At 45.4% G+C, this 27,588-nt stretch overlaps 3 protein-coding genes and 1 long non-coding RNA gene across 8 annotated transcripts in view; 1 reads left to right on the top strand and 3 right to left on the bottom strand.

The window, feature by feature from the left end:
• Positions 1 to 6,624, bottom strand: part of MYO5A (myosin VA) — an 82,734-nt gene extending 76,110 nt beyond the window's left edge. Inside the window, exon 1 of the mRNA XM_077318125.1 lies at positions 6,185 to 6,624. Coding sequence (XP_077174240.1) covers positions 6,185 to 6,211 — 27 coding nt within the window. The 5' untranslated portion in view covers positions 6,212 to 6,624. The remainder of the gene's footprint in view (positions 1 to 6,184) is intronic.
• Positions 400 to 3,898, top strand: LOC143827983 (uncharacterized). Its single transcript, XR_013227463.1, has 3 exons — positions 400 to 959; positions 1,478 to 1,612; positions 3,763 to 3,898. It is a non-coding gene; the product is annotated as an uncharacterized LOC143827983 (long non-coding RNA).
• Positions 6,625 to 9,614: 2,990 nt separating the features above from the next.
• Positions 9,615 to 17,011, bottom strand: ARPP19 (cAMP regulated phosphoprotein 19). Its single transcript, XM_077317804.1, has 3 exons — positions 16,799 to 17,011; positions 15,304 to 15,426; positions 9,615 to 12,838 (listed from the first exon to the last, which is right to left on the bottom strand). Exons 1-3 carry the CDS (start codon positions 16,841 to 16,843, stop codon positions 12,668 to 12,670), a joined length of 339 nt encoding a protein of 112 aa, XP_077173919.1. The 5' UTR covers positions 16,844 to 17,011; the 3' UTR covers positions 9,615 to 12,667.
• A 3,090-nt stretch (positions 17,012 to 20,101) lies between these two features.
• ATOSA (atos homolog A) overlaps positions 20,102 to 27,588 on the bottom strand; it is a 42,645-nt gene continuing 35,158 nt past the window's right edge. For 4 of the 5 annotated variants that reach the window (XM_077317803.1, XM_077317802.1, XM_077317799.1 and 1 more), the window contains 5 exons: positions 26,613 to 26,721; positions 26,185 to 26,343; positions 24,566 to 24,634; positions 22,822 to 23,021; positions 20,102 to 20,890 (listed from right to left, as the gene is read on the bottom strand). In XM_077317803.1, coding sequence (XP_077173918.1) covers positions 20,737 to 20,890; positions 22,822 to 23,021; positions 24,566 to 24,634; positions 26,185 to 26,343; positions 26,613 to 26,721 — 691 coding nt within the window. In that variant the 3' untranslated portion in view covers positions 20,102 to 20,736. Of the gene's footprint in view, positions 20,891 to 22,821; positions 23,022 to 24,565; positions 24,635 to 26,184; positions 26,344 to 26,612; positions 26,722 to 27,588 lie in introns of those variants that run through there. The other variant, XR_013227416.1, reaches the window with a different exon arrangement.

Here is a 27,588-nt window from a genome sequence, read left to right as displayed (position 1 = left end):
ACATATTTAAGTCACTGACCGTTTTACCTGGCGCTATACTCTCCTGCTGTTCTAGGGGGATGTTACCTCATGCAGGACTACGAGTCTGCTGGGGTGCCATGGGAGTGATCCAGAGCTAAAGGATACAGTACTGGATGCATAGCTCAGCTTTCCCTTAAAAGCATGGAGAAAAAGCTTTAACTGATGAAACAGCATGCTCCAATGTTGACATGAACTAATGCCTAGTGAAATCTCAGAAGCCAGACAAGGCATCAGAGTGTGGCTGTGTGCCCAGAATAAATGAAATAAATCATGAAATGGCTTCAAAATTACAAAATTATACAGGGCAAGAGAGAACATACAAAATGGCATAATTTATATGAACGCTATAAGAATTTTATTGTTTTTGTTGGGACATAGCTCCAGGAAACAAGCCCTTATTATTGCACAAGGTCATCACAGTACCCAGTTATTCGAAGCCGCTAGTAGCTAGGAAACACAAGCAACAGGGGAGGTCTAGCTTCTGGGCTGCTCTAACCCCAACATCATTACTTCACAGTGAAAGGATCAGCTCTCCTCAGTATTCTGCCAGATCACAACAGATGCTGCAGTCCTCAGCGAAGCTTCTGTGACGGTAAAGGAAAAACAGAACTGTGCAACTCAGCAAACGGCTGAGTCTTTAATCTTTAAAAAAATCCATCCAAGAGATAGCCTGTCCAAACCAGCGACAACAATAGCAACCGAGAACCAATGAAGCACAGCGGCTAACATAACAGGAGGAAGAATCAAGTTCATATACCACTTTGACCTTGAGTCAATCATTCTCGCTTAGCCTGAGTCATCCCACAAGACAGTAAAATAGAGGAAGGAACAACCATGTATGCCAGCCTGAGGAACCTTGGAGCGTGGACAGGATAAAAACGGGATGGAATCTGGCACCTGATTTTATTCTGCAGCCTCCTGTCCCTGCCTGCTAGAAGGTAAGAGAATGCAAGACACGACTGGTTGGGCACCATCATTCCCTCGGCAGGAATGGCACTTCCCCGCCCGCCACGACAGCTGTGCTTTGATATTTCCACAGCCACCGCCAGCCCCAATGGCCTCTGGGGCTTGCCAGCTTGGGCAGGAAGGAACACAAGCCTCCCAAGGCTTCATTTGTTCCTTGCTGACATTCTCTTCTTCGCAAAGTGCTTGAGCAGGAAGTTGTGGCACTTTGCGTGTATTTGCATGTTTACCGGATGGCTACACCACTCGCTGGCTTACTGCTTAAGACCTTTTTGTGACACAGCCCCCAAGTCACGACCAGGTCTTCAGTGGGCTGTAACAGATTCATTCCAGACTTAATTCCACACTATATATTCTCATGATGAATGCTTCAGTGGTGGCTCTAGTGCTCTGCATGCTTTCTGAAGGAATCTCTTCACAGGATGTATGGCACAGCATGACTCCTGCATGCTAACACTACTGACAATGGACTTCTGCCACTCTCCATCTGCAGGCCTTTAAGCAACCTTGTTGAATCTTCTCGCAGACTGCTGGTTCAGCTTATGCATGACCTCACCAAAGAGCGGTTAGTGGTTATGAGATTGGACTCCATTCAGCATCTATCTACTGTTCATCTGGCACACCCAAGGTAAACTGGCTTCACTTTGAGGCAAGGGCATTTCAGAGTCAAGCCCTAGCGTGCATTATTAAGGAAATATCACAAGAAGCTACAAGAACATGGCATGTTATAGGAGGCCAAGGTTTTTTCCGGGACTACTTCATAGACAAATGACACCTAAATAGACACCTATACAGCATACTATATTCTATAAAAGGGAAATCTCTAAAACATTATCTTTACTAGCTTGTTTGGGAACTCAACCATTTCAGAGTTTTTGTTCTACTATAGGAAAAGCAACAGTTTCGCAACAACTAATGCAAACTGAAATTTATTTGGGGAATTTATACACTGCCCATCCAGAGTCCTGCTTGAGGCAGTTTAGTGGCAAAACAACATGTATTATAAACTGAGTGCAACTTCTTTCCTTATATCTGGAGGACTTTACAGCCCCATTCATAGTAAATTTGTCATTTATAAATTGCTGTAAATGTATAAACCACATACAAATCTAGGAAAGGATTAAAAATAGGAGTTTGATTTTATACCCCACTTTTCACTACTAAATGGAGTCTCAAAGCGACTTACAATTGCCTTCCCTTCCTCTCCCTACGACAGACACCCTATGAGTTAGGTGGGACTGAAAGAGCTCTGGGAACAGCTCTAACAAGACTGTGACTAGCCCAAGGTCACCCAAATGGTTGCATGTGGAGGACTGGGGAATCCAACCTGGCTTGCCAGATAAGAAGCCATTACTCTTAACCACTACACCAAGCTGGCTCCCCAAATGCTTGATAGTTTGAATTATTGTTTTAAAGTGCAATTTATGTTCCTAGTGTATCCACATGAATGAGAACAAACAACAGACCACCAAGATGCTAGATCTTGGAAGGACGACAAATCGACTTCCGCACTTCCAATCCAAAGTCATTCATCTTTGTTCTCATCTAATAGACTTGAATTTTGTAGCCTTCAATTGTTATGAATCTCTGTGAATCTGTGTAGCCCTCACTTTGAGAAGAAGGTATGAGAGTCAAGCCTCTTTACTTTATCCTGTGGCTGCAATCCTAAAGGTGCTTCCCTGGGAGAAAGCCCCACCAAATAACATGGGACTTGCTTCCACAGAGTCCTGTCCTGGATTACTCCCTACGAACTGACCAGCACTAATGCAGTTCAGCAAAAGACAAAGTTCTCTTTAGAGTCATGATCAGGAAAGCAATTCCTACTGTTGACTCCACCTCCTAAGAATGTGTGATTATCCTTAGACTGATATTTTCAGATGCTGCTCTCTGACTTTACAGTACAGCCAAAAAAGTGAGGACAGCTCCTTCCCTTGGTAGTTCAATGATAAAGTGAGTAAAAAGCAGAATCCCACCTCCAAAATTCTTATGACTAAACAAAACGAGGCCCTGGTGATCCAGAACCAGATGTCTCTTGTCTCCTGGTGGGCACCTGGGTTTTGGCCACTGCATGGTACAGAGTGTTGGACTGGATCCAACGTGGCTTCTCATATGTTCTCATGTTCAAATTGGACTGGGATTACAGCACTGGCACTCATGCTATTTCCCTGGTGCAAACTGTTCCTCTCCTGATGCTATTTACCCAGTATGAAAAACATGAGGAAAACAACAAGGGGACAGGGAAGCGTTATCCTCCCCTACCTCCCAAAAACTGTGGTCCTGCTTCAGTACAGGTCTTCTAGCAGCTACTATGTGGCAGAAGTTTAAAGAGACAGGAGAACCAGTTACAGATCTCCAGCTTTTTATCTAAGATGGCCCTCAGCCAAAGCTAAAAAGTAAACATAAAACAATTTAAAAGTAGCAATGGTACCCCCCCCCCGTAAAAAAAAAAGTGTTGGTATTACAAGCTATATGAACTGAAGCTAAATCAGACCAGGGAAAGAAACAAGAGAACTTACGACATGTTCTACAAGTCAAACTTGCTTTTTTTTTAAAGCAAACAAACTGGCAAACGCCACAGATTCTTCACTAGATAGAAGAGCTGATAGCAAAAATGAATGTTTGTAATATGACCTGGGTGATGGAGACTATTTAGCCAGGTCACCTTTATTCTAGGAACAAAAAATGAAGCAGAACATATTAACAGAATCAGAGATCTAAATATATAGGTTAATTGGGGGGGTCAGCTTTATTTATTTATTTATTGTATTTCTAATCTAGTATTCTACATGCTTCAATCAATTTCATGATTCACAGAACCCTGTGAGATCACAGACAGCAACAGCCAAACTGCAGATTAATTCTGGAAGCACATACAGCCATAACTGTGTCATAAGATAAAGTTTTCATTTATCCAGCCTTCATGCTGAAAAGTTGTATGTGTGTGTGTGTGTACATGTTTGTATGTGATTTTGCTCTATCTGGATTTCTCAGATGGACCATATGATGACGCCTAACATCTCCTTTTCTTATTGCTTCATACAATTTGTTTCATTATTTTACACAGAGTAAAAGATGAGGGAGCAATGTTAAGCATGGAGGGGGGCAGGATGAGGGTTCTCTTATTCCTCTTTTCCTCTTGCTGCTTGAAATGATTTCTAAAAGTCCCCTTGAAACTGGGGTGGCTACATCTGTGCTCTGTGTCCATACCTGAAGGCCACAGCTAAAGGCTAGCTTGGGAATTCAGTCACTGTACGTTCTCATGAGCACTCAGAGATTTTTCTTGTTTAGCAGTCATCCCAACATATCCTGGCTGATTTAAGGAGGCCACCAAGATAGATGTGAGACGCAAATCATCAGCATCTCAGGCTGTTCACTCTCTTAACATAGCTTCACTGTCCAGTATCAGCTGGGCATCTTTGGCAAACAAACAAACGAACAAAAGACTCTGTGGCAGGCAAGCTGTATTCCTACTCTATCAAATCCTTTCATCGACATGCGGAATACACGCCAACTCATTATAATGAAGCCAGAGTGACGGACAGATACTTTTTCAAAAACACATAACAAGGATTAGCATGAACCCCTCAAGAACAGACTACAAAGATAATGCTTCCCGCAATCGGTGGGCTTTCATTCCCCTCCGTAATAAATCAGCTGCCACAAAGTGCTTTATTGCTCCCACGAGGCATGGGGGGGGGGGAAAGCTTAGGAGGGGGGTGTGAAACAAGACTGTATGCTTACTGGTCCCCAAAGTTTAAATATAGTGAAATGAACTTCCTTCCTCCCTTGCACTTTCAGTTCACACACAGACAGCCTGAAATAAAGTAGGAAATTACATGCAATGAGAAGGATGCTGTTAAAATACGTTCCGTTAAGGAGATGGCAAGTAGCTTGGCATTCCTTGGATGCTGCAGTCATGGTACTCAGGGCTAGCTTTTTATGGAAGCCTCTAAACTGGACCTCCATAACAGAGGCAGGGAAGAAGGACAAAGAATATTAAACAGTGGCTCCTTGAAGACTAGCAAATTTTTGTGCTCACATCAGCTTCCATGAGTCAGAGCTTGCTTCATGAGATGCACATATCTCACTGAAGGCTAGAAAACACCCTCAAAAGGAGCAGTAAACACCAGCCTCTCTGCCTCAAACCTCTTTCCCCGTCATCACCATCCTCAGAATGATATTCCTTCACCTATCCGAAGAAGTGAGCTGTGACTCAAAGAAACTCATATTGACAGAAGTGTTGTTAATCTTGAAGGCGTCATGGGACTTTGGGTTGTTGGGTTTTTTTTTTCTTTTTTTGCTGACAGCCCCACACAGTTTTGCAATCTGAAAGACCGACTAACGTTTTATTCCCCGCATCGGCTCTTGTGAGTCAGAGCACTTGCTTCATGTGGTGTACGGGAGTACGTTGGAAGGCTGGAAAACGGGAGGAGGGCAACTGAGCAGGAGGTCCTTAAAAAAAAAAAATTACAAGCAATGTTTTAATCTCTGCACCCGCCTGGGTGCGATGAACCGAGCTCTGACTCGTGAAAGCCGACGCCAGGACACAAACCTTGCTGCGTTTTCAAAAAGGCGCCGCCAGATCTTCCTGATGACCATTTGCAGAAAACAAGAAGAGGAAAATGAACCAGCGCGCCTTTCCCCCCAAAACAGATAGCCAACATTTTCCATTTTTCGAAAATGCAAAAAAAAATTGCAGCCACAGCAAAACACAACATAAGAATTGAGCACAGCTCCCTCCTTGCATCACCAAAAGAAAGGGGGGAAAAGTGATTTCGTTACAATACGAAACATGAATACATAAATAACTGACTGGGAATTTTGACCCTGATGGGTAGCCCTGGTGGGCCTGCCCTTGTGTGGGTCCGTGCCAAGGGCAGCCAATTCAGGGCGACCCCTGGGAGGGTTTTCCTTCGGGGCCAACTCAACCAGGCGCCCTCCATGGAGATGCCTCCAGGCGCCGAGCCTCCCCCGCGTTAGGGGGCCGCGAAGCAGCGCCGCCCGCCTTTCCCTGCCCCACAGCGGGGCTTCTCCCTCATCGCCCGAGGCCTCGCTTGGCCTCCCTCCCCGGGCGCGCGGTCCCTAGCAACCGCCCCCCCCCGCCCGCTCTCCCTCTCGCGCGCGCGTTGCCAGGCGCCCTCCAACCGCCATTAACGGCCCCGGCCCAACGGCGCCTCAGCCCGCCCGGGCCTAGCCTCACCTTGGTGTAGAGCTCGCAGGCTGCCATCGCGGGGCGGCTGCCGGCCTTCTCCGCCGGAGGAGGAGGCCGTAGGCGCGGTGGGGCAGAGCAGGGCAGGGCGGGGCGGCTCGCTTCGGGAGGCTTGAGGGGGGGGGAGGAGAGGGCGGCGGAGCGCTGCTGCTTCGCCTCAGGCCGCCCGAGCTGGGCTCGCCATGTTGCTACCTGGGAAGGATGGGGATGATGCAGGCGCTCGGCAGGCCCCCTCCCTCTGCGGCGGCGGCGGCGGCGGCGGCGGCTCTTCGTGCATTGTGGGTACCAGAGCCGGCGCGGGGATGCACGAGCGTGGCGGGCCCGGACTCCTGGGCGCGCGCTGCCCCCCTCCGGCTGCGGGGCAAAGTGCCGCGAAAGAAGCCCAGAGGGGAGACGGGACAGGGAGGCTGCTGGCCAGGCCACCCCCCCCCCGTCCCTTTCCAGGCTCCTTGACGCCAAGGACCGATTTGCCCGCACAGTTTGGCAGCCCGAATGCCTCGTGGGCGCTTTTTAGGCCAGGGGCTTAAGTTTTGGTGGTTTGGGTGTCCCCCCCCCCCTTTACAGTTATTTATTATTTATTTATTTAGATTTATATACCGCCCTCCCCGAAGGCTCACATCTTGACCAAGTGAAGATTGACTCTGGAAATTGTCTTGGTCTTTTAAGATGCTCCCTGGGTTAGGGATGCCAGCGTCCAGGTGGGACCTGGAGATCCCCCCGAGAAATATGGTTTCTCTCCACACTGCAGAGATCAGTTCGCAGGGAGGGAATGGATGCTTTGGAAGGTGGGTTCTAGGCCATTGCACCCCCAAAGCCCTCTCCCAAATCTTTCCCCACCTGGATCTCGCTTCCTTAACCCCTCCCCTGTAGGGAACCAGGGAGGCCCTGGCAACTCTATTCGAGGCTTGGATTGTATTCTGCTGCTAAAGGATCAACAGGGCTTGAAAGTGGCTTGGAATAGTGCCCTACGCCTCCCAACCTGGATCTGGCAAGCCTATGCTGCTCCATCCCCTGCAGGCAGCCTGGCAAGGCTGTCCTTCCTGGGGTTGGATTTTGTTACAGGACCTGAAATTGGCTCGGAACAGGGCCCTATTACTATTCAACACTTTGAAAACAGTAATGCAGTGTGAAATAAGAGTTAACTTTCTTCCTCTTCAATATACCATCCAGTGGGGTAGCTGTGCACTATTTTTATTGATAGGGAGGAGGATTCCAAAAAAACAAAACTGTTCCTGTAATACATACAGCTTCCAGCTCTCATTTGGGAAATTCCTGGAAATTTTGGGGGGTGGGATATTTCAGTGGGGTACAGCACCACAGAGTCCACCTTCAAAACAAGCCATTTTCTCCACGGAAACTGATCTCTGTAACCTGGAACTAGGCGTAATTCAAGATCTCCAGCCCCTACCTGGAGACTGGCAACCCAATATAAGGCGTCTCCCTTCAATGTATGGGATAGGCCTCGTTAGTCTGTTGTAGCAAATAGTTCAGCAATGTTTTTGTTGGACTTTCAAGTGCCACTGGACTAGTTTTTGCATTTTTCTTTCTACAGATGCATGAGATGGTACATAGCCTTTCATGCATCATCAGTGGAAAGTTAAGCTTTTTCAATACCTATTTGGAAAATGTATATGTTGCCTCTTAATTGATCTGTGCTCAGCAGTTTAACATTTTAAAATGTTTATTTGAAAGACATATACCACATCCAGATCTCTCGTTTTCTTTCTGAAGTCTAGTGATGACCTCCACGGAGTGCCTAGCACTTAGCTTGGGGCTTCATCCATTCTGGATCTGGGCAGCGTCCCTGCCATAGTGTATTTCCTGATACCGGAGGTTGAGCGAAGCCAGCATGAAGGTTAGTTACAACAAATTTACCAAAGTACATTTCAGTATAAGATGTACATTTGCGTATTGACTCCTAATGTCCTGTAATAAAATGTATCATCGTTTTATGGGTGCTGGTCTAAAAATAGATTCCCGTACAGAGTACTAAGGCAAATATGACTGTTTGTTACAAATTAGGGTACTTCTGGATTATACCTTTTCCCAAAAAAACTCCTGCACATAGCCTAGGGCCAGGCCCTTTCTGCTGGCCATGTTTCCTATGTGCATAGACTGCTGTTATACTCAGCAGCATCCAATCATAAGAAGGCCACTCGACTTACTTGTGCCACCAATGCCATATTAGAGCAGTACTTAGCCATTTTAAAATAGCCTTGAAGGCCCAATCGGGCCTGCAATGGTGACAGGCAATTTGAATTTTGAAGTATCAAAACAAGCCCTCCTGAGGAGGGGCCTTTTGTTGGAATGGAAGACCCTTGTAATAAATGGGATTCAACCCCTACAAGTTAACTTTTGCATTTTAAGTGGCTTAAGCCATTTAGCTTATTAACAACAAAGCTTCTATGTGTGATAAGCTCATTCATCCCATTATAGAAACTTGTTCTCTACCTCTGTTGAAGAAGCATAAATGCAATGTAATTGTATCTACATACAGTACTCCTTTGCATATCCATTGATTATAGGTAGTATACACTAAGTTTAGCCAGCTAAGGTTAAAAATGCAAAAACAAAACCAAAAAAAACGAACACCTGCTGGGTGTCAGGGCACAGCATCATTTATAACAAGGCAAACAGGATGCCTCAAAAAGTTCACCTGTCAGGAACAAAGAGATAGCCATGACATTACAATATTATCCTTTCCATATATCAAGTGTTCTCGCGCACCCTATGTCACTAAGTTGGCTATGTGCTAGGCAAGGCTCTCTCAAGAATCAGAGAGCTGGAAAGGACCTCCAGGATCATCTAGTCCACCCCCCTGCACAATGCAGGAACTCACAACTACCTGCCTACCCAGTGACCCCAATTTCATCCCCTCCACCAAAAATCCAGCCTGACTTGCAGGTTTTCCAGAGAGTTACCGCAGTCTCCAGGATGCACATTCAATATGCTCTGCTCCCAAATTATTGTGACCCACTATGTTCCTACCCAAGATTTCATGTAGCCATCTCTGTCTGGGTGGAATTTAGAGTGCTATATCGGACTCTAATAAACGGGCAATGCCAGCAGTATCCAGAACACTGAAAGAGTTTTGCCAGTCCCTGCCTCAAAAAGATCCAGCCAGGGACAATCTGGTTTAAAGAGTTATCACTGCCATACATTTAAGCATCGAAAGAAGCTTATTATGGAATTAGTTTCAAAACAATAAGCTTTTAATACCATTATTAGAAAAATAAGCACTGAAATATATAAAGGTAATTACAGTGAGGTACGTTTTAGATCTGTAGTCAAACATATTTGCAAATGAGAGGCCCCAGCTAATTGTTCTCAGAAGTCTAAGGCAAGTTCTGCAGAGACGAAGCCAGAAATAACGAGATGAGATGCAATGCAGTCATGAAAAACCAGTCAAGACCAGACAAACTTCTACAGAGCAATGAAAACTAATTAGATGAATTTATTATGCATACTGTACAATGTGTGTTGGTAAGGAGCAACTGAAATTTTCATCACTTCAGCATCAGGAATGCATTAAGGGACAACGCAGCCAACCAAATAGTTCTTTTGTGGCCCCTGCACAAAGACTCTCCTCTAACTCTGAGTCATGAACGGGTGGGATTAAGCAGTAAGGGGAAGGATATTTATGAAATCACTTGATTTACTCCACTAATAACTAATGGGGAAGGCTCAAGGGTGGAGGGGTGCTACAAGATAGTGTCTTCATTATAGACATACTTAAGCACTACTAATCACTGCATAACGCTGAGAGATTGCCCGACTATAGTGCAGATAGATCTCTGAAAAAGGTCATTATCAAATGGTAAAACTTATATTTATACAGTATGTACACAAGCTTTACAGCTTTATCATGATGGAGTAAGCTGAAAGTTGTAAGTTAGCCGTCACAGTTTGATCTTGTACTAAAATGATTGTGGATCTACCTCCTTGAATTCTTAATGGTGCAGATGGCAGAACTGTCTTCAGTGGTTGAGGTCCATCCAGAGATTCAGGTTCACCGTCAGACCGGACTACCTGGTATTGTAAGTATATATTCCTGCAGATCCATCTATATTTTCCTTACAGCCTTAACATTTTAATTCAGTGATGGGAAATGGACAGTTTGCACAACAGGATAAAAACATGACAAATCACAAACTTTAACTGGGGTGGGGAGGAATGTTTAGGTTTACATGGCTATTTTTACCTCCCTACATGTCAGCCTAGTTCAACCTGATTATTCAGTTGCAGAGCCGCGGCAGCCACAAGAAAACAGTCATTTTCCGTGGTTTGGAATTACTGGGCTTAGGCCACAGAAGTTTAGTTCATTCAAAAGCCTAGATTTTGCAATTATTTACGACTCACACAAAAATAAAGTTACGATTTTTTAAAAGATGACCTTCCAAAGATGACCTTGTTCTTTATCCAGTAAATGGGATCCTTTGTGTGATTTTAAAAAGCAAAGTAGAAAAGATGCAGGTGTCAATTGCAATTAAGAGGGTCAACATTTAAATGCTACAGAGAGATACAGTAAGAAGTAGGCCTACTGAATTAATACCCATGGACAAAAAGATGATGTGTCCAAGAAAAATTGCATCTTCCTTCTCGAAGAAAGGCTGACAGCAAAATCACCCCCTCACAAGTAACATTAATTTCCAGTGCATCTAAAACTATCACCCATACATTATATCATGTTTACTTTTGGTATAGAAATTAGATTTTTTTTTAAGAGAGGGGAGTAAAGTCAATAAGAGATAGCAGTGCTCAGTACCTTTGAAAATCAGGGCTTTTAGTTACAATGCCTAGTATTACAGGTCAGAGCTTACGCTAGCATAATAACTATGAGCCATATTGATTCTAGTTTGCTGTTTAGAGGAAATTCTCCACCTTGATATGGCCCCCTCTTGCTATATTCTCCTCTTGAAAGCTGAAGCCACAGGTGGTCTACTCTCCTCGGAGTGAAAATGCTCCGTCAAAATAATCTGTAATTATTTTAAAACCAACCTTGACATAACTGGTGTTATGAAATACCCATTTTAGCCAATTGCTTTAACCTGAAACATTTGGGAACAGTCCCTTCTGGAGTATCTAGTCTTAACATACATTGACCCTCCCCCAAAAATACTAATTGTTTTCATTCAAATCCAGGAATTAGCTTGTCATTGTAGTGCATGTGAAATTCTTAAATACCTTCACCTCCCAAGCCAAATGAAAGCAATTAGAATTCCTTCTGACCACACTACTTATGAGTAAGTGTACTCAACATGTCATCAAATGACCTGAAATAAAAACAGATTCTCCCAAACTTACATTTTCCAAAGCATCCTATCAGTAATACAAGTCTTAAAAGTTATAGCTTGAAAAGTAAATATAGCTAGTCTTAGGATATCTTACACAGTGACCTACAAGCTACTTCATGTGGTATATTTGCCTTTCATTCACTCAATTCCCATCAGAGTAAGCCAAACTACAGCGCAGCTGAAATATTGCCAGTTTAGGACTGGAGATTATTGTTGAGACACACAAAAACGGGCATCCTAATGAAGATACTTTAGTACTTTAGGTGATGCCCAAATCTTCCATATGCAGGTCTGTTACTTTCAATATGGTAGTTTTGACTCAGAGGTTTATGACTTTCAAAGGTACAGAATCACTTGTGCTTCCAGTTGGCACATTTTTTTTAAATGTCAAGATAACAGATATTCGCAAAAGTTGTGCAAAACTATCTTATTTACAAAAATGGCACAAAAGTGAAGTCAGTCGATGCACATGCACACTTCATTCACTGCAAGAATGTGTTCTATGCTACGGGATCCAAAGGAATACCAGCTTTCAACAGATAGTTGTCAAGAAGCACTAGGTTCACAAGAATTACACCAAAACGGGCAAATATTGCCCAGGTAAAAAAATCTATTGTTAAAGCTGAAGTAGGTTTAAGGCCATTCAAGTTTGAGAGCAGATACGCAAATTAAGCCAGAGCCCCGTCTCTCTCTCTTGTTTTTAATACATGCTTTACCTTCTAGCAACTTGTGGTCTAAAACCTCTAATGTACAAAACCAAAACACAGAAAGAAACACAAAGAGGGGGGGGTCGTTGAATTCAATACAAACATACTATGCTGTAATGAAAGTGAACTTAGGAAAGCAGAAACATTAAAAAATTTCAAACTCGGTATTATGTCACTTGCTGGAACCAGCCCTATGCTAGCAAATAGGTAATATGTACATTTTCAAGTAGAGTAACTTTACATTGTTGTAACAAAACGTGTCCTTTTTTTTAAATCAGTGCATTGTTCTCAACTCATTCAAGGACAACTCAACTTAATTCTTAACAGGACTCTCTTACAATAGCAGCACAGGCTACCACTACCTGCAAAGCAATCAGTCAAGGACTTAGTGGAAACAAAACAAAAAAAGTGAGAAGTAACTATTGAGGACAGATTAAGGGAATGAGAAGATTCATGCAGTTCTGAGAGTCTAGTCAGCCAGCCAGTTTGCTAGCAACGAGAGATGGTTTTCGCTGAGGAAGGTCCTGTGGAGTAGGAATGTGATCACCAGTAACTTCGGTCTTGTCCGGGGCTGTGGTAGGAAGCTGCTTGTTCTTCATTTTTGCTTTTGCCATATTATAATCCCCAGAATCAAAATACTTTTGCTGAAAGGGAAAACAAAACAAAGTCAAAGTTTGCCTCGCTGAAATGCAAGTCACAGGGCTTAAAACACTCTTCCCCCACCCCCTCTGCCCTGAGCTGTATCAGGAGGGTGAGCTACAAGAATGAAGATTTATTGTTAATTACCTCAAACAGTATTAAAACTCATATCTTATTTACAAGTCAGATTTGAGTCCAGTAGTATCATTGAAACCCAACAAGTGCTTCAGAGTGTTGCTCTTTAAGGTGCTACTGAGATCATATTTAATCGTTCATTTGCCACCCTGCGCTGTAGCCCCACATTCGGACTGCACAAGCACACGCCAGCCACAGAAGACTTTCAAACATTAAGCTCCGTTAGCTGGCACTCCTGTCTCTCCCAATAGCACATGTGCCTGGTTTCCTGCCAACCGCATCACAGGTTCCAAGGGTGGAACGCCCCCCCCCCTCAGTTCCTTTTTCACTGCTGTGAAAGGAAGATGGATCATGTAGTCGCTCCACAACTAGAAACCTTTTTCAGTGATTTCACTATCTTTTGCCTTCACATGATAATGGCCTTGAAACCTAACATTTAAAAAAAAGCTCCAGGCGTGAGGCAGAAATGCCTCATGGCAACGAGCATGGGAAATGTCTGCTTGTGGGGGCCCATTTGTCAAAAGTTTACACCCAAAGGTCACTCTGACCACAATAGTTCTACAACAGACCAACACAGCTGTCCTCTGAAACAATCTTCATTTACTCATTATAAAAACTAAGCTGGCACTTGCGCAAAACTCATTCACAGCCTTGTTAGTTCAGGACTAAACTGAAAGCTTTAAGCCTCAGCAAGTTAACCCACCTCTGAAATCCAAGATGACTTTCGCAGTGGGAGCAGTCCTTAAGCAGAACTGCAACCTATGTGATCTAATCTAGTGAATAAGACCTGCGGGACATCTCTAGGCCTGCAACAGCACCGGCGGTGCCATACAAACACGGCTGTATTTCAGCCACTCAGGGCATTCAGAAACATGTCTTTACTACTGTGGCCAAGTTATGGCTATAGGAGCTGAATGCTAGGATCTTGCTGGTTGTGCAAATAGATCAGCCACAAGAATTGCTCACTCTTGCCAACTATGCATGAGGTACTAAGAAGCTGTCTTCTTTTACGGTCACAAGCTAGATAATGCAATCTCTTTAGTTTTGTTTGAAAATATTGTATGAGCAGCCCCGCTGGGTCAGATTAGAAGTCTATCTGACTCAGCATCCCATTTCCCACTGTGGCCAAATAGTAACAGGAAATCCCTGTGGAGGACCTAAAATTGGTAGCCCTTCCCTGAAGTCCCATCCCCCCAAAGCAACTTTTGTTTGGACACACAAGGCCTCTGAATACAGAGGTTTCTTTAGCCAATGTGGCCTACCATTCTACCACACCCTGAGCTATGTTACAGTAGGTAAACGTTCTGTTAAAGGTTCTGTTAAAGTATTTGAATTGAAGCCTTTAAACATTCTTCACTAGAGCCGTCAGTTCACCAGTAATTAGAATGGCAACATTAGGCAGTGTCGGAAAGAATAAACATCAGAGGGTCTTACTGGTCAGAACTCTGATGTTAAATCTTCATGCACAAGACGTACAGAAACCTATTCTGTATCCATCTACTTCCAGAAAGGTTATATTGCCACAAAAGCCTTTTAGCATCCGACAAAAGCCCTGCTACACAGCGACATTCTATTTGTATCAGTTTGCATGCTGTGGAGGAATAAGCTCCCCAGCCACAGTAGAAGAGGTGCAGCTTATCAAACTTTCAGGGGAAGGGAAACCTATATGGTTTCAACTCCAGAAGGCCTTTCACGCTCTTAAGTGTTTTTTTATGGCTGCTAAGCCGTTGTTTCTTGCTACCCCCTTTTTGGTATTGCTCTTATTTCTGTTTTTTAAACATGTGCTTTAGATCTCACAGCAGCAGGACAGCTGATAAATGAAAGATTTAAAAATGAATGGCCACTAATCCTGAGCACGAGGTTCGAGTCCCTGCCCACCCAAACAAGTAGGTCAAAAAGTGTGCTATATTCTATTAAACCTTCAGAAGAGTATAAAACCACACTGGGATTTCTGCCAAGGACCAAATTTGGTCTTGGCATGTATGCAAATATGAGTGCAATATACATTTCACTGGGAAAGATACCACAGCCTAACTGTTTCAATTCTGCATTTTCTTAAGACATCTTTGAAGCTGTCTCCACTAGGTTGTTTTGGAGAATTTGCATTAGAAATGCCACAAGTTACAGAAGCAAGCTGCTTTCTTTCAAGGCGCCACTCACAGAAGGCAGCTTTGACCCTAAGCGTACATTCACTGACATTCAATTACAACCCACAGAAAATACTGTGGAATGGGGTACTGGTATTGAAGCTAGTTGAAAACGCAGGACTGGCAAGGATACAGGCTGAAGGATTTAAAAGGATTTCAGCCACCCAACACAGCTCAAGTGTACTTACTCCTTTCTGAAGCCTCTTCCTCAAGAAATCTGAGCCCCCAGGCTTTTGTCCCAGATGAGGATATCTGGCTTTCAACTTTGCTTCTTCAGCTTTCTCCGGGCTAATCACCTTGTCTTCCATTTCCTGAAAGGGAAGCAACTACATCACCTCTGCATCCCAAGATTCCACTTGTGAAACCAGTAGTGTGATATTTTTACTGGCTAAGAGGCAGTATGGGAGAATCATCCATCTTTCTACCCATTTATTCTCACAGGCTAGTACTACATTTAAAGTCTGAAATAAGTCTGAAAACTCCTTGACAAGGGCCTGTATAGCAAATCTCAATGCAGCCTTCCCCATTAGAAATGTGTTAACACCATATTTTTTCTGTCTGTCAGATATTTCAGGAATTGGGGGGCAGCAGAAGAAACAAGGTCAACTGGTACATTGATTCTGGCTAAATAGGAATTCCAGCCAACTAACCAGAACACAGTTTAGCTTGTCAGTTATCAGTTGCACTCTGAAGTGCCCATGTGAAACAGGTTTCTTATTGTCATGAAAAAATGGATAATCAAAGAGGCAGCCAAACTTTGGAAGCGATTCCAGTGAACTACAGGCAAAAGTGAACTTTGCAGCTGTCAGCTATGAACCATTCTGAGTGTGAGTAAAAACTCGAAGCTTCTTTAAAGTAACTTTTTGTTCAGATGACACAAAGCTGCTAAGAAACTGAGAGGCATCAGCACATGGGGCAATTTCCAACCCGCAACTCCAGTAAACATAGACACAGGCTCCTAAAATTCACAGCAAACACCCATTTGGAAGGTGCAGCCATGGCTGAGTCAGCACATCACATCCTCAGACGACGCTTCAGCACTGTAGGCCGATATATATCCTAAAGTTGCACCTTGATACACGTTGGCTGCAATCCAGTGCACACTTACCTGACTGTAAGCCCTGCTGACTACAGCAGGGCTTTATTCTGTGTAGACAAGCCCAGGCTTGCAATGCTCAGCCCAGTTTTCGGCTTGCCGCACAGGCTGCAGCATCTAACTGGTGCATTGGCCGCCAGAACCGAGACTTTTGCTAGCTCCTACCTGCAAAGGAAGGCTGCCTAGCCTCTGGCAACTGACTAAGCGCTCTCCAGATGGGGGGGAGGCGTCCGAAGGTGGGAGGTTTAAGTTGTCAAGCCGCCACCTCTGCTCACAAGGCTGGCACTGCATGCCGCTTCGAGGGAGGAGGCGGTAAAAGGAAAAGGGTTTTTTTGAGGGGTGGGGGGATGTGACCCAACCCCGTGGCTTCCCCCGCCACTCCAAGGGCCCTGCTGCGGGTCGGGGGGGCTGGCAGCAAGCTCAGGGCCACGACGGGCAAGGGGCTTCCTCCTCTTCCTCCTCCACGAGGAAAGGCGGGTCGCCCCCCAAAGTTTCCCTCCACTCCTCCTCCTCCTCGACGCCGCGGCCTGAGTTCCTCCCGCAGCCTCCCCTCTTCCCTCCCTCCCTCTGCGGGGCGGCTGGCTGACCTTCTGCTCCTCCGCAGAAGCGGGCTCGGGGCTTTCCGCAGACATGGCGCGGCTTCGCACACGACAGCGGCCGCCCCGACACGGTGAGGAGAGGCTGAAGCCGGCGGAGCGCAGCCGCCGCGACCACAACCGCACACAAGATGGCCGCCCTTCGTGGACGGCGAGCCCGCGGGTTCAAACTTCTTCCGTCGCGGCGAGCGCTTCTCCGCCTCCTTTCCCAACCCCGGCTGCCCAAGAGCGAATGGATGAGGGCGACGCGGGATGACGCAACGTCCGGCTCTCGTGGTCGAGTTCCGGAGCCTCCCCCGCGGCATTCTGGGAGTTGTAGTTCGAATGGGAGAGGGTCTGTCCGATGCTTGATCCGTCAAAAAAGGCGGAGATGAAGAGGGGAGGCGCCTGACTGGGGCCGCTGCTCTCGACCATGTGGTTTTCAGCTTCCAGTTTTGGCCTATGGTCAAGCGTGCCGACCTGATAGACCTGGGGGCTGATCCCCTGCACTGTATGGATTTAAAAAGTGCCCTTTCCGACGGCCACTACATCTTATCGCAAGTGGATAGCAGCCCCTTTGCATCATATCGACTGCCCATCGCCCAATACAATAGCACGGGCCAACCTTCCTACACCTTTTTACTACTGACCACCCACCGAAGCATTCTCCTGACTTCAAGGTGATGTCAGCAGGACACGACTCTCTGCCACGCCCCAGACGTCACATGTCACTAGAGGTGACATCAGCCAGACACTCCCTATGGATGTGACATCACACTCTGTCACTCCCCAACTCCAGAAAGGGGACAGCAGCCTACTCCGCCGGACTAGGAACAGGGCTGGGGCAAGTTGCTCTACTTAACCTCGGCCGGCAAGGCCCCTCCCCTTTCCACCTCCTCCCGGCCTATCATTGGCCATTTTGGGAGGGTCGACAGGACCATATATAGTCATATCACCCAGAAAAATTATTACGATTATATATATATTAACTCTTATCCAATTGGTGAAGCCCTTCCGGGGCCATCAATAAAGCCCATGGTTTCAGGAAACCGCTGTTGAGAATGCCTGCATTAGAGATAACCAAGTCTGACAAGAATCCTATGACATTCAGATCTCAGCTCTGGCTGAAATTTGAGATTTCATACCAATGCTCTTAATTTTGAATTCAAACCTTTTCCTCAAGGTTTCTGATTTTTAAGACTGCACAAAATGTAAAAGAGGTCTGTTTTGCCTGAGGTGCTGGGAAAAGAGATAATAGCTATTCTCTCTAGAGTTAGTCTGCTAGGAAAGCAGTGCTTAAATTGTCAAGTGCTTAAATCCTTGCAGTCACACCCTTGACCGAGTAGACTGAATTGTCCTTAATCTGCAGGCGAGGTTCTCATTAAGAGCCCAAGAAAGGCATTAAGACCTTTTTATACATGACATCGGTCGTGGGTGGAAACAGATTTATGGCAGCTAGAGCATGGTGCACTGTCCCCGTGCAGCTGCTTGGGATTACGGCCTCGTGCAAATGGCAAACAGCTGCAACAGAAGCGGAACTGACCCAGCCACTCAGCCAAGTTCCCATGAGCCCCTGCCAACACAGGCTGGGAATTGTAGTCCTTGGATATCTGGAGAGCCACAGTTTGGCTACAGCCATTTCCCCACCCCAAGAGGTCTGTCTTTCATTCATTGGATGAATTCTCTGCACTGACAATTCCAGTACAAGCTAGCTACATGCTGTTGTCAAACACAGTTTGAATTTGCCGTCTAATATATTGAGCATCTACGACACAAGCACATACTTGCCCTGTTCAGTCCCAATGTGTGATTACACCCAAGAGGCAAATTTTATCTACGTGCAATAATATTCTGTGTTCCACTGGCGTGTCGTGGTACATAGAGTCAGAAAAGCACATGGAAAAGCCTGTTTCAGTGTACTTCGGATCTTTGCATTGTGGAGATTCAGAGGGCACGCTTTGCCCCTTTTAAACATCAACAGGCATGGACCAAAATTAATCCTGGGAACAATCCCTGCTTGGTAATAGTTTTCTCTGAAGAATATGCCATTTTGTTCACACCTCATGCAAGAGATTGTCAAGTTCCACCCACTACATGTTTGCTCGCGAAACCAGCAAGAGGAAACCTTGGCCATGTTAGAGTAGGATGTTTTAGGCCTTAAAGCCGTTCTTCACATGGGTTGTGGGCAGGAGTGGTTTAAGGACCCATGGGGCCTGTAGCACCAGAGCCATTTTAATCGGGAGAGCCAGGTTGGAACCCCTGCTTCTCTTCAACGTGCAGCCAGCTGGGTGACCTTGGGCCAGTCATGGTTCTCAGAGCTCTCTCAGCCTCATCAACCTCACAGGGTGTCTGTTGTGGGCAGAGGAAGGGAAAGGTGTTTGTAAGCCACTTGGAGACTCCCTTGCGTAGTAAAAAAGGAGGTATTAAAAATGCAGCTTTTCCTCTTCTCCTCTTCAACAGATGTACATCTTGTGGCATGAGATTGGGATCTGTAATTCTGGGCCGAACACAGTAACTTTCAGTAAGATTGGCCAAAACAACACTGGAACGAATGCCACTGCGTTTCAAGGGCAGGCTGAACTTTACTGATTCCTTATTCCAGTACCTTTTTTAAAGGCAGTACAGCAATTTGGAAACAGCTTTTCCATTCCTGGACTTCAATTAATGGTTGAGGCAGATGACAAGGAAAGGGATGACCCTGTACAGCCACCTAGTGGCCTGTGTTGGACATAACCTCTTCGGTCCACAAAAAAGTCCCCAAGCAAAAACCAGAATGCAAATTTTGCTATTTTCACATATATTTTAAGATATTAAATACTATTTTTTTTTCCACAGTACATCTTTAAAAAAAAAACAAAACACAGTCTGAGAAAGTTAGGGATGGGACAGCAGGGTTATGTGAGTTTTCGGTCCCAGTTAGGACAAATGAAATGCTTGAAAGGGAAAGTCTTTCAAGGGGGGGAAAGGGAGTGTTAAATTATGAGCTGAGGGTTGGGTGAGTGGTCGAAATGAGCCATCAAATGTTCTGTGTTGTCATGGGTCTCGTGGGGGGAGGAGGGGAGAAATGAGACGTATGAAAAAAGCAGGCGCCCGCCTTCCACACAGGGGCCGCCAAACTGTGGCTCTCCGGATGTCCATGGACTACAATTCCCATGAAGCCCTGCCGGCAAATGGACCTCTGGGGAGCCAGAGTTCGGCCACCCCTGCACTACAGGTTTGCATAGTATGAGCGAGAAGACACAACGGAAGTTCAAACCCCACCCTTATTTTAAGCAGCTTAAATATCACTTTAAAAACACGTCACACGCGGCAAAGTAAAGACTTTTTTTGTATATATTTCGGATTTCAATAGTAAATGTCAAAAATACATAGTATGATTTTACATAGGATTTGTGCTACATTAGAACAGTAAAGACAAATGTCCATTTAAGTAAAAGAAACATTAAATATTAAATAACCCAAACAAAACAAAAAATAATAAACAACAAATAAAATAAAAGTGTAAACACTAAAAAAACTAATTTGGGAATCTGCTATTGCAACACATCCAATGAAGTGGTTTAAAACCAGTATCAAAAAAAAAAAGAGATTAGGATTTAAGTATTTTTCCAGTCTACTTGGAATACACAAATGCTCATCTCAGAAGCCTTTCTGAAAACTGGCCCAGGACAGCCTTGATGCTCGCTTGACCCCCCCCCTTTCCACTTGCTTCTCTACTTAAACCTCTACACCAGGGGTAGTCAACCTGTGGTCCTCCAGATATCCATGGACTACAATTCCCATGAGCCCCTGCCAGCGTTGGCTGGCAGGGGCTCATGGGAATTGTAGTCCATGGACATCTGGAGGACCACAGGTTGACTACCCCTGCTTTACACAACAGGGCTCGTGCCTAAAGCCTTCCCCGTCTCTGAAACTGCAATCCCCCAATACTTGTTCGCGGCTCGTCCTCGCTAGCATCTGGGTGAAAACTGAGGGTTCATTGGAGATTCAGTGTAAGATTTGAGTTCATAGGCCGCGCCGCTGTCCACTTCCATGGATTTCCGAGAGAACAGGAGCCTCACGTCTCTGTAGAGGTAGATCTTTCCAGACTTAGAGCTCTGGAACCTGGCAGGGGAACAAGAGAGCGGGATGAGGCAGGATAACAAGCCACACGACGAAAGCATCTCGCGTGAGAAAGCCGGGGGGGGGGGATGTTTCCACGCAGACTAAACCATTTTGTGTGTATTTTCTTTTTACCTAGCTTTTTAAGAGCACGTTGGTAGGAAGTGGCTGCTTTCAATTAACGCAACGACTGCTCCGGGCAAGCCTTTGAGGTGCTTATGTGAAGAAGTGGCCTGAATCTTTTTGATTAATGTTCAGGCAAAGGGCGACCTATGGCAGAAACGTTTAAAACACGGCGAAAAGCACGTCGATTTGATTATTTTATTTCTCTCTCTGCCATTTGCAGAAGCCAATAAATGGTTTTTAAATTTTCTCGAGAACTGCGGCTGCATTCTAGCTAGTGCATTCGACCGCGGACACCAAACGTTAGAGGTTTGATGTGTGCCAAATAGATGTTCTTTTATCCCGAGCCTTTTTAGGTGGGCGGCCGTGTTGATCTGAAGGAGCAGGACAAAATTTGAGTCCGAAGGCACCTTGAAGACAAGTGAAGTCAAACTTCACTGCCCTAGGCCATCGTTTAGATTAAACACACAGTCAAATGGTTCAATACAGTAACTACCTTTAAGTCCGATAAAGTTTTGTTTTATTCCCTAGACTTTTTGGTTCTCTCTCAGATCCTTGGCCCACCACCTCCCGAGGAAGCCTGTTACACTGAGAAACCGCTTTAACTGTCAGAAACTTCTTCCGGAGGTTTAGATGGAACTTAGAATCATAGAGTTGGAAGGGACCTCCTGGGTCATCTAGTCCAACCCCCTGCACTGTGCAGGACACTCACAACCCTATCGCTCATCCACTCTAACCTGCCACCCCCCTGAAGCTTCACCGAATCAGCCTCTCCGTCAGATGGCTCTCCAGCCTCTGTTTAAAAATCTCCAAAGATGGAAAACCCACCAACCTCCTGAGGAAGCCTGTTCCACTGAGAATGGTTCAGGGGTTCCTCCACTGTCAAAAGGTTGTAAAAGGCTGTCCTAGGACAACACTGGGCACTACAACCCACTGCGCATCTAAAGGCATGAAGCGTTTTGCAGACTTGAGCCCAACCGATGCATCAGTTTGCTGGAAAACCCTAGAAGAATCTCGAGACAGTGACATGCGTGCTGCACATGGACTGATGCTCGCTCTCTCTCTTGAATCAACAAATCATGCGTCAGGATTTGGTTCACACAGGTGAATCTGCCCAACCATGCAAGAGTTTTGAGACACCAGGTGTGAAAAAGTGCACAAGCAGTACAGGCCCTTAAAGGTTTTAAACAGCTGCCTGGGTAGACAACGAAACAAAAACCAGCCCCTGTATGTCAATTTTCAGCTCCAGGGGGAAAGGCTTTTTGCTGACAGTCTCTTGCTAAGGGGCTTTTGCACAATGGAAGCGCTGACACCACTTTAATGAGGGCCTTCTAAACAGATGCGGCCACAAAGCCCTTTGCCCGTTGTATGACTTCATTTGTTTTGCAGCGAAGGACTTGCACGGTTTCAGCCACTCAACTTGAGTCACTGGTTTCCAATCCATTGTTCCAGGGCCTGACTTTCACCTACACAAGCAAAAGCGCGGCTGACTAGCCTACGTCCGCGGTCTTCTTCCAAAAGGATTTGTCGAAAAGCAAGCTATCGGTTTTGCTGGCGCACTGACGTCTTCCTTTTTAAATAGAATTTCTCGCTTGCAAAAAAAAAAACCCACCCACAATGCAAAAGGGCTGTCTCTGTCTCTCTCTCTCTGTCTCTGTTTCTATCTGTCTCTCTCTGTCTCTCTCTGTCTGTCTCTGTCTGTCTGTCTGTCTGTCTGTCTCTGTCTCTCTGTCGATGTTTCTGTCTGTCTCTCTCTGTCTCTCTGTCTCTGTCTCTCTCTCTCTCTCTCTGCCCTCGCTCAGCAGCCTCACCTCAGATGAATGAGGTAGCGAAGGAGCCTGTCTTCCGAACGCCGGGCGTTTTCTTTGTTGACGCTTCTCTTTGTTTCTCGCCTCACGGGGACAGAAAAGGTTCTTTGCCGTAGGAATGTCTGATGATTGGCCGGCATCTCTCGCAGGTCGTAGATCACCACAAACATCTTCACCACAGTCTTGTTAGGATTAAATAAGGTCTGCGGGGAGAACAAAGTGACTTCAGGACAAGGGGAGTACTCCAGGCGGGCCGCTGAATGTACCCGGGGAGGGGGGGGGATAGCAAACATGCTGAATAAATGCAGTTTGGAATACACTATGGCACGGGTGACCAAGCTGGGGCTCTCCAGATGTCCATGGACTACAATTCCCATGAGCCCCAGGGGCTCATGGGAATCGTAGTCCGTGGACATCTGGAGAGCCCCAGCTTGGCCACCCCTGCACTATGGGAACTACATCCTGACTAATCTGCACATCAACAGAATACAGCCTTTTACCATGAATCCATACTATACATGAAGCTACCTTCTACTAAGTCAGACCCTTGGTTCATAGAATCATAGAGTTGGAAGGGACCTTATGGGTCATCTAGTCCAACCCCCTGCACTAGGCAGGTTCATTAGAGTCAGTGCTGAGTACTCAGACCAGCTGTGGCTTTCCAGGATTTTCAGGCCTTTCCCATTGCCTATTGCCGGACCCTTTAACCGGAGATGCTGGAGACTGGACTGGGGGGCCTTCTGCTTCCCAAGCAGATGCTCTACGACTGAGCCACGGACCGTCCCCAAATAGCCAGCTGTGTGCCTATTAATACAGGGCACTGCACAGTCCCCACTCAAAAGCTGAATGAATTCTGCTAATTTGTTTGCCTTTAGCTCCCTATCAAGCCCCCTGGGCATCCAGCAGCATAGCAAAAGGTGGGCTTTCAGGCACTACGTTTTTCGTGAGAACATTTCCGACACACAAATACCAGCCACACTCTAACCACGCACTCGCCGTCTCTGCGACTGACACGTCTGCAAATACAGATATTCAGAGCAGACATAGATGTGTCTGTAATTGCGATTATATAACTGTATCTATCATATATATATATGTATGCATTTATTCATCTTCAGGGCCTCATGCGCAGACGCATCTCACTAAAATTGCCTGACGTGTTTTGAAGACTGCTCCAGGAAAAATTAGGTCAGACTGAGAAAGCACCATCCATTAAAAGACTAATTTACCCTGACACACACACCCCTACACACCCCTACAACCAGTGTCACTGTAACTGCACCATGGGCGTTAGCCTGTCTGTCACAGTAGAAAAGAGCCAGAGTCCAGTAGCTCCTTAAAGACTAACAAAATGTGCGTCAGGGAAGGAGCTTTCTTATGTCACTGAAGAAGAGAGCAGTGGCCCATGGCAGCTCCTACCCTGCCACAAAGTTTGTTAGTTTTTAAGGTGCTCCTGGATTCTTTTCTAGTTGCAAGGCACGGATGCATCTGAAATTCACCTAATGCCGCTTCCTAAACCAAGCAGGAGTCACCCACGTCTGGCACTCGTCGTCTCATCCAAAATCGGAGTAGAGGAAGACCATAAATCACATCGCTCCAGAGATAGCCGTAGATGAGAAACTCCCAGCGAAATATGTCATTTCCTGTAGCGCACAAATATCCACCTTGCTCCACTGTTGCCTCGGGTGAAGTAAGTTTTTTATCTATCTGAAGAACTGAGCCCTGGCTCACGAAAGCTTGTACTTACCACTTGTATTGTTCCTGAAGGAGGTACCCGATAGCCCCTTTTGCCAAGGGACTCTAGAGCAATTACACCCTGAGAAGGGGGAGGGGGAGAGAGAGAGAAACAAGAGAGTTAACGTTATGTCCATGCCGCATAGCTCCAAATTATAAGCAAAGTCAGCAGTCTCTCTCTTGTGCGGAATAACATGTAATGCCTAGCTTGGGGACTGGCGAACAATCTCCTGATTTCGATCTATGCCTTGCACAATGCCAGGAAACTGTACCTGGCCATGTAAACATGAGCATCTATTCCCAGCAGTGCATACAGAACCTGCCACTGCAATTCCGACACCCTTCACACTGTCGGGCATAGTGAATAATGCCCTTCCAATCTATTTTCAACACGCCATCTCAATAATTTGCAAGTATTATTTATTCAAGGTATAAACGTATGCCTGCACGCAAAAGCTTGCATTGAATAAAACTTGGTTGGTCTTAAAAGGTGCCGCTGGGCTCAAAGTTAGAGGCCTTTCCCGTTAAAATGATAAAACAGCAGATCCCAAATCTCACCCCCGTGAGATTACTTCCGTACAGTATCTATTCCCAGCAGTGCATAAAGAACCTGCCACTGCAATTCCGACACCCTTCACACTGTCGTGCATAGTGAATGCCCTTCCAATCTATTTTCAACCAGTTGCAAAGAACATTGGAAGTGGATTGAAAGTGCATTATTGAGCACATGTGAAAGCACCCTTTTTTCTACTCAAGATCCAAAACATAAACTGCACACAACAGTACAAGAAAAAAGGGCTCAAGTAAGGACTTTTGATACTACATAGATATAGTATATATAATAAAGTGTTGGGCAGTTATTGATATGAAGACTGTCTCACGCACAGTGACATTGCTTGAGAACTCACTAATAATCTCCTAATTTCAGCCTATGCCTTGCACAGTGCTCAGAAAAGTTAACTGAAGTTAAAAAGTTTATTTCTTGACTTCAGTTGTACCTCATTTTCTCCCCACTAAAAACCCAGAGCAACTTACACCGTTCTCTTCTCCTCTATTTTATCCTCACAACAACCCTGTGAGGTAGTTAGGCTGGCTGTAGGTACGATACGATAACATTTATTGTATGTAGCCAAAGGCCGTTACAAAACACAATTAAAACAATATGGCACAAATATAAATAAATAAAACAATATTTCTCCAATATTGTGTACCTAAAAATGTAAACATGGACTACTAAGTTACAATAAAAGGGATAAAATGGTGTATCAAGGTGGAGGCTCCTGTAAAAATGCGTTAGCTCGAATCTTCCTGGCAGCCAGAGCAAAAAGTGCCACCCTATAAGAGATATAGGGGTCGACATCTGATAACAGATAGGTGACTTTGTCAAAATCAGAAATAGGGTGTGAGCTTGGTAATAACTTGGCAAGGAATTTGCCCCTGGGTTCGGAGTACCAGGTGTAGGTGACTGGCCTCAGGTCATCCCCATCAGCTTCCAGGGCAGAGTGAGGATTCAGACCCTGCATCTCTCAGCTCCTCTTCCAGCATTCTACCGCTGCCCCACACCAGCTTTTTTTCCGTGGAAGAACGCGACAGGATTTAGTGTGCCTGATACCCAAAGCTCCGCCTTCTTACCATATAGGGAGAGGGGGCGTTGTCATCGGAAACACTGTAGAACGAAACTTCAACCGGAAGAGTCATGTGTGTTGGACAGAAGACGCCACTTGCTCCCACTTCGGCTGTGAAGCCGTCGACAACGCCCAGGGGATCTAGACGATAGTTCAACACGGACTCCTGAGAAGACAAGGAGAGAAACAAAAAAGGTTTCGCTGGATAAGCCATCGGCAGGGAAGGTGGGGAAAGGCTACTGACACATCATCCCTATCCCAGCTGACTATTCTAAGCATGTTTACTGGAGTACACAAGTGCCAAAGAATTCAGTGGGACTTGCTCCTAGAGAAAACACGCTCCGGATTGCAGGTTCGGGCCACGGAGCCACGGCGGCCTGCTCAGTACACCAGTTACAAAAACAAGAGAGACTTTTTAGAATTAAGGTACAATACCTCAAAGTTTCCCAGGAGGCTAAGACTTGTTACAGGTGGTGCACTGGAACTCAGAAACGGTTTCTCATGGCCATCTGGGTCATTCTCTTTGCTTATACAATGGTGTGGACTATTTAAAAATGTTGTAAGAAATCGAAAGTTACTACTTTTTCCCCCCCATCCAACATGAATACGCATGCAAGTAAATTTGTATTCCAGTTGCAACCGTTGAGTTACAGCGTTTACTCAAATGCAAAAGTAGGATTTCCACCCAACCTAGATATGCCATCAAGGGGGAATCATCCTTCATTCACAGGCAAGTTACAGTTCTGACCAGTAAAAAATTGGGGGGGACGAGAATGGGGATAATTCAGGAGAGTCCTCTTTCTGAGAAAATACAGCACTTGAAAGTTAAAGGACAAAATTTCCAGGCTGCCACCCCAATTAAAATACTCCTAGAAACACCTAAGCAAATACCATTCTAATAGTTTCTGCTTTCATTAATTTGCTGCTTTGAAGTATCCATTGCCCATCTTATGTGCAGCCTAGTATGTGCCTAGGCATCTTTCCATGCAACCACTTTGACGCATTAATGTTTAAGATTCCTCCGCATTCCATGCAAGGCTGGTCTCCCTTCCTCAGGGCAAGCCAGGTACAAGCATGGCAGCCTCCCACGAGATTGACTATTTGTCCATTAAGGACTGCAGTCATCTAATCTCACTGAATCTAAAGGTTTTCATTAATTAATTAAAACGGTTGTCATTAGCAAGATTTCATCCAGACAAGGGCTTTAAATGTCTTTGCTCTTTAAGTGTATTTTTACATCACGGCATCAGACGCGTCTTATTTTTTAGGAAATATTTTACTAAGTAACATGCTACAGAACTTTGCATCACTTCACAGGAATGCAAAGTAAAAAAGTTTTGTGATAATGTGGACTAGTTGAGTCTGATGCACCGAACATTTCCACATTCCCCAAAAACCACCCTTCTTCTTT

This window comes from Paroedura picta, chromosome 18 (genome assembly GCF_049243985.1).
Source record: "Paroedura picta isolate Pp20150507F chromosome 18, Ppicta_v3.0, whole genome shotgun sequence".
Classification (NCBI taxonomy): domain Eukaryota; kingdom Metazoa; phylum Chordata; class Lepidosauria; order Squamata; family Gekkonidae; genus Paroedura; species Paroedura picta.
Note: the sequence above shows the minus strand (reverse complement) of the source record. Positions and strands in the feature narration are given on the sequence as shown.

Bases quoted from the DNA above. Each gene is read 5' to 3' on its own strand.
- ARPP19 (XM_077317804.1), bottom strand. From the start codon at position 16,843: ATGTCTGCGGAAAGCCCCGAGCCCGCTTCTGCGGAGGAGCAGAAG. The intron at 15,427-16,798 runs GTCAGCCAGCCG...CTTCCCTTTCAG, and splicing joins CTTCTGCGGAGGAGCAGAAG to GAAATGGAAGACAAGGTGAT. The intron at 12,839-15,303 runs GTAAGTACACTT...TTTCCCTTTCAG, and splicing joins GGAAGAGGCTTCAGAAAGGA to CAAAAGTATTTTGATTCTGG.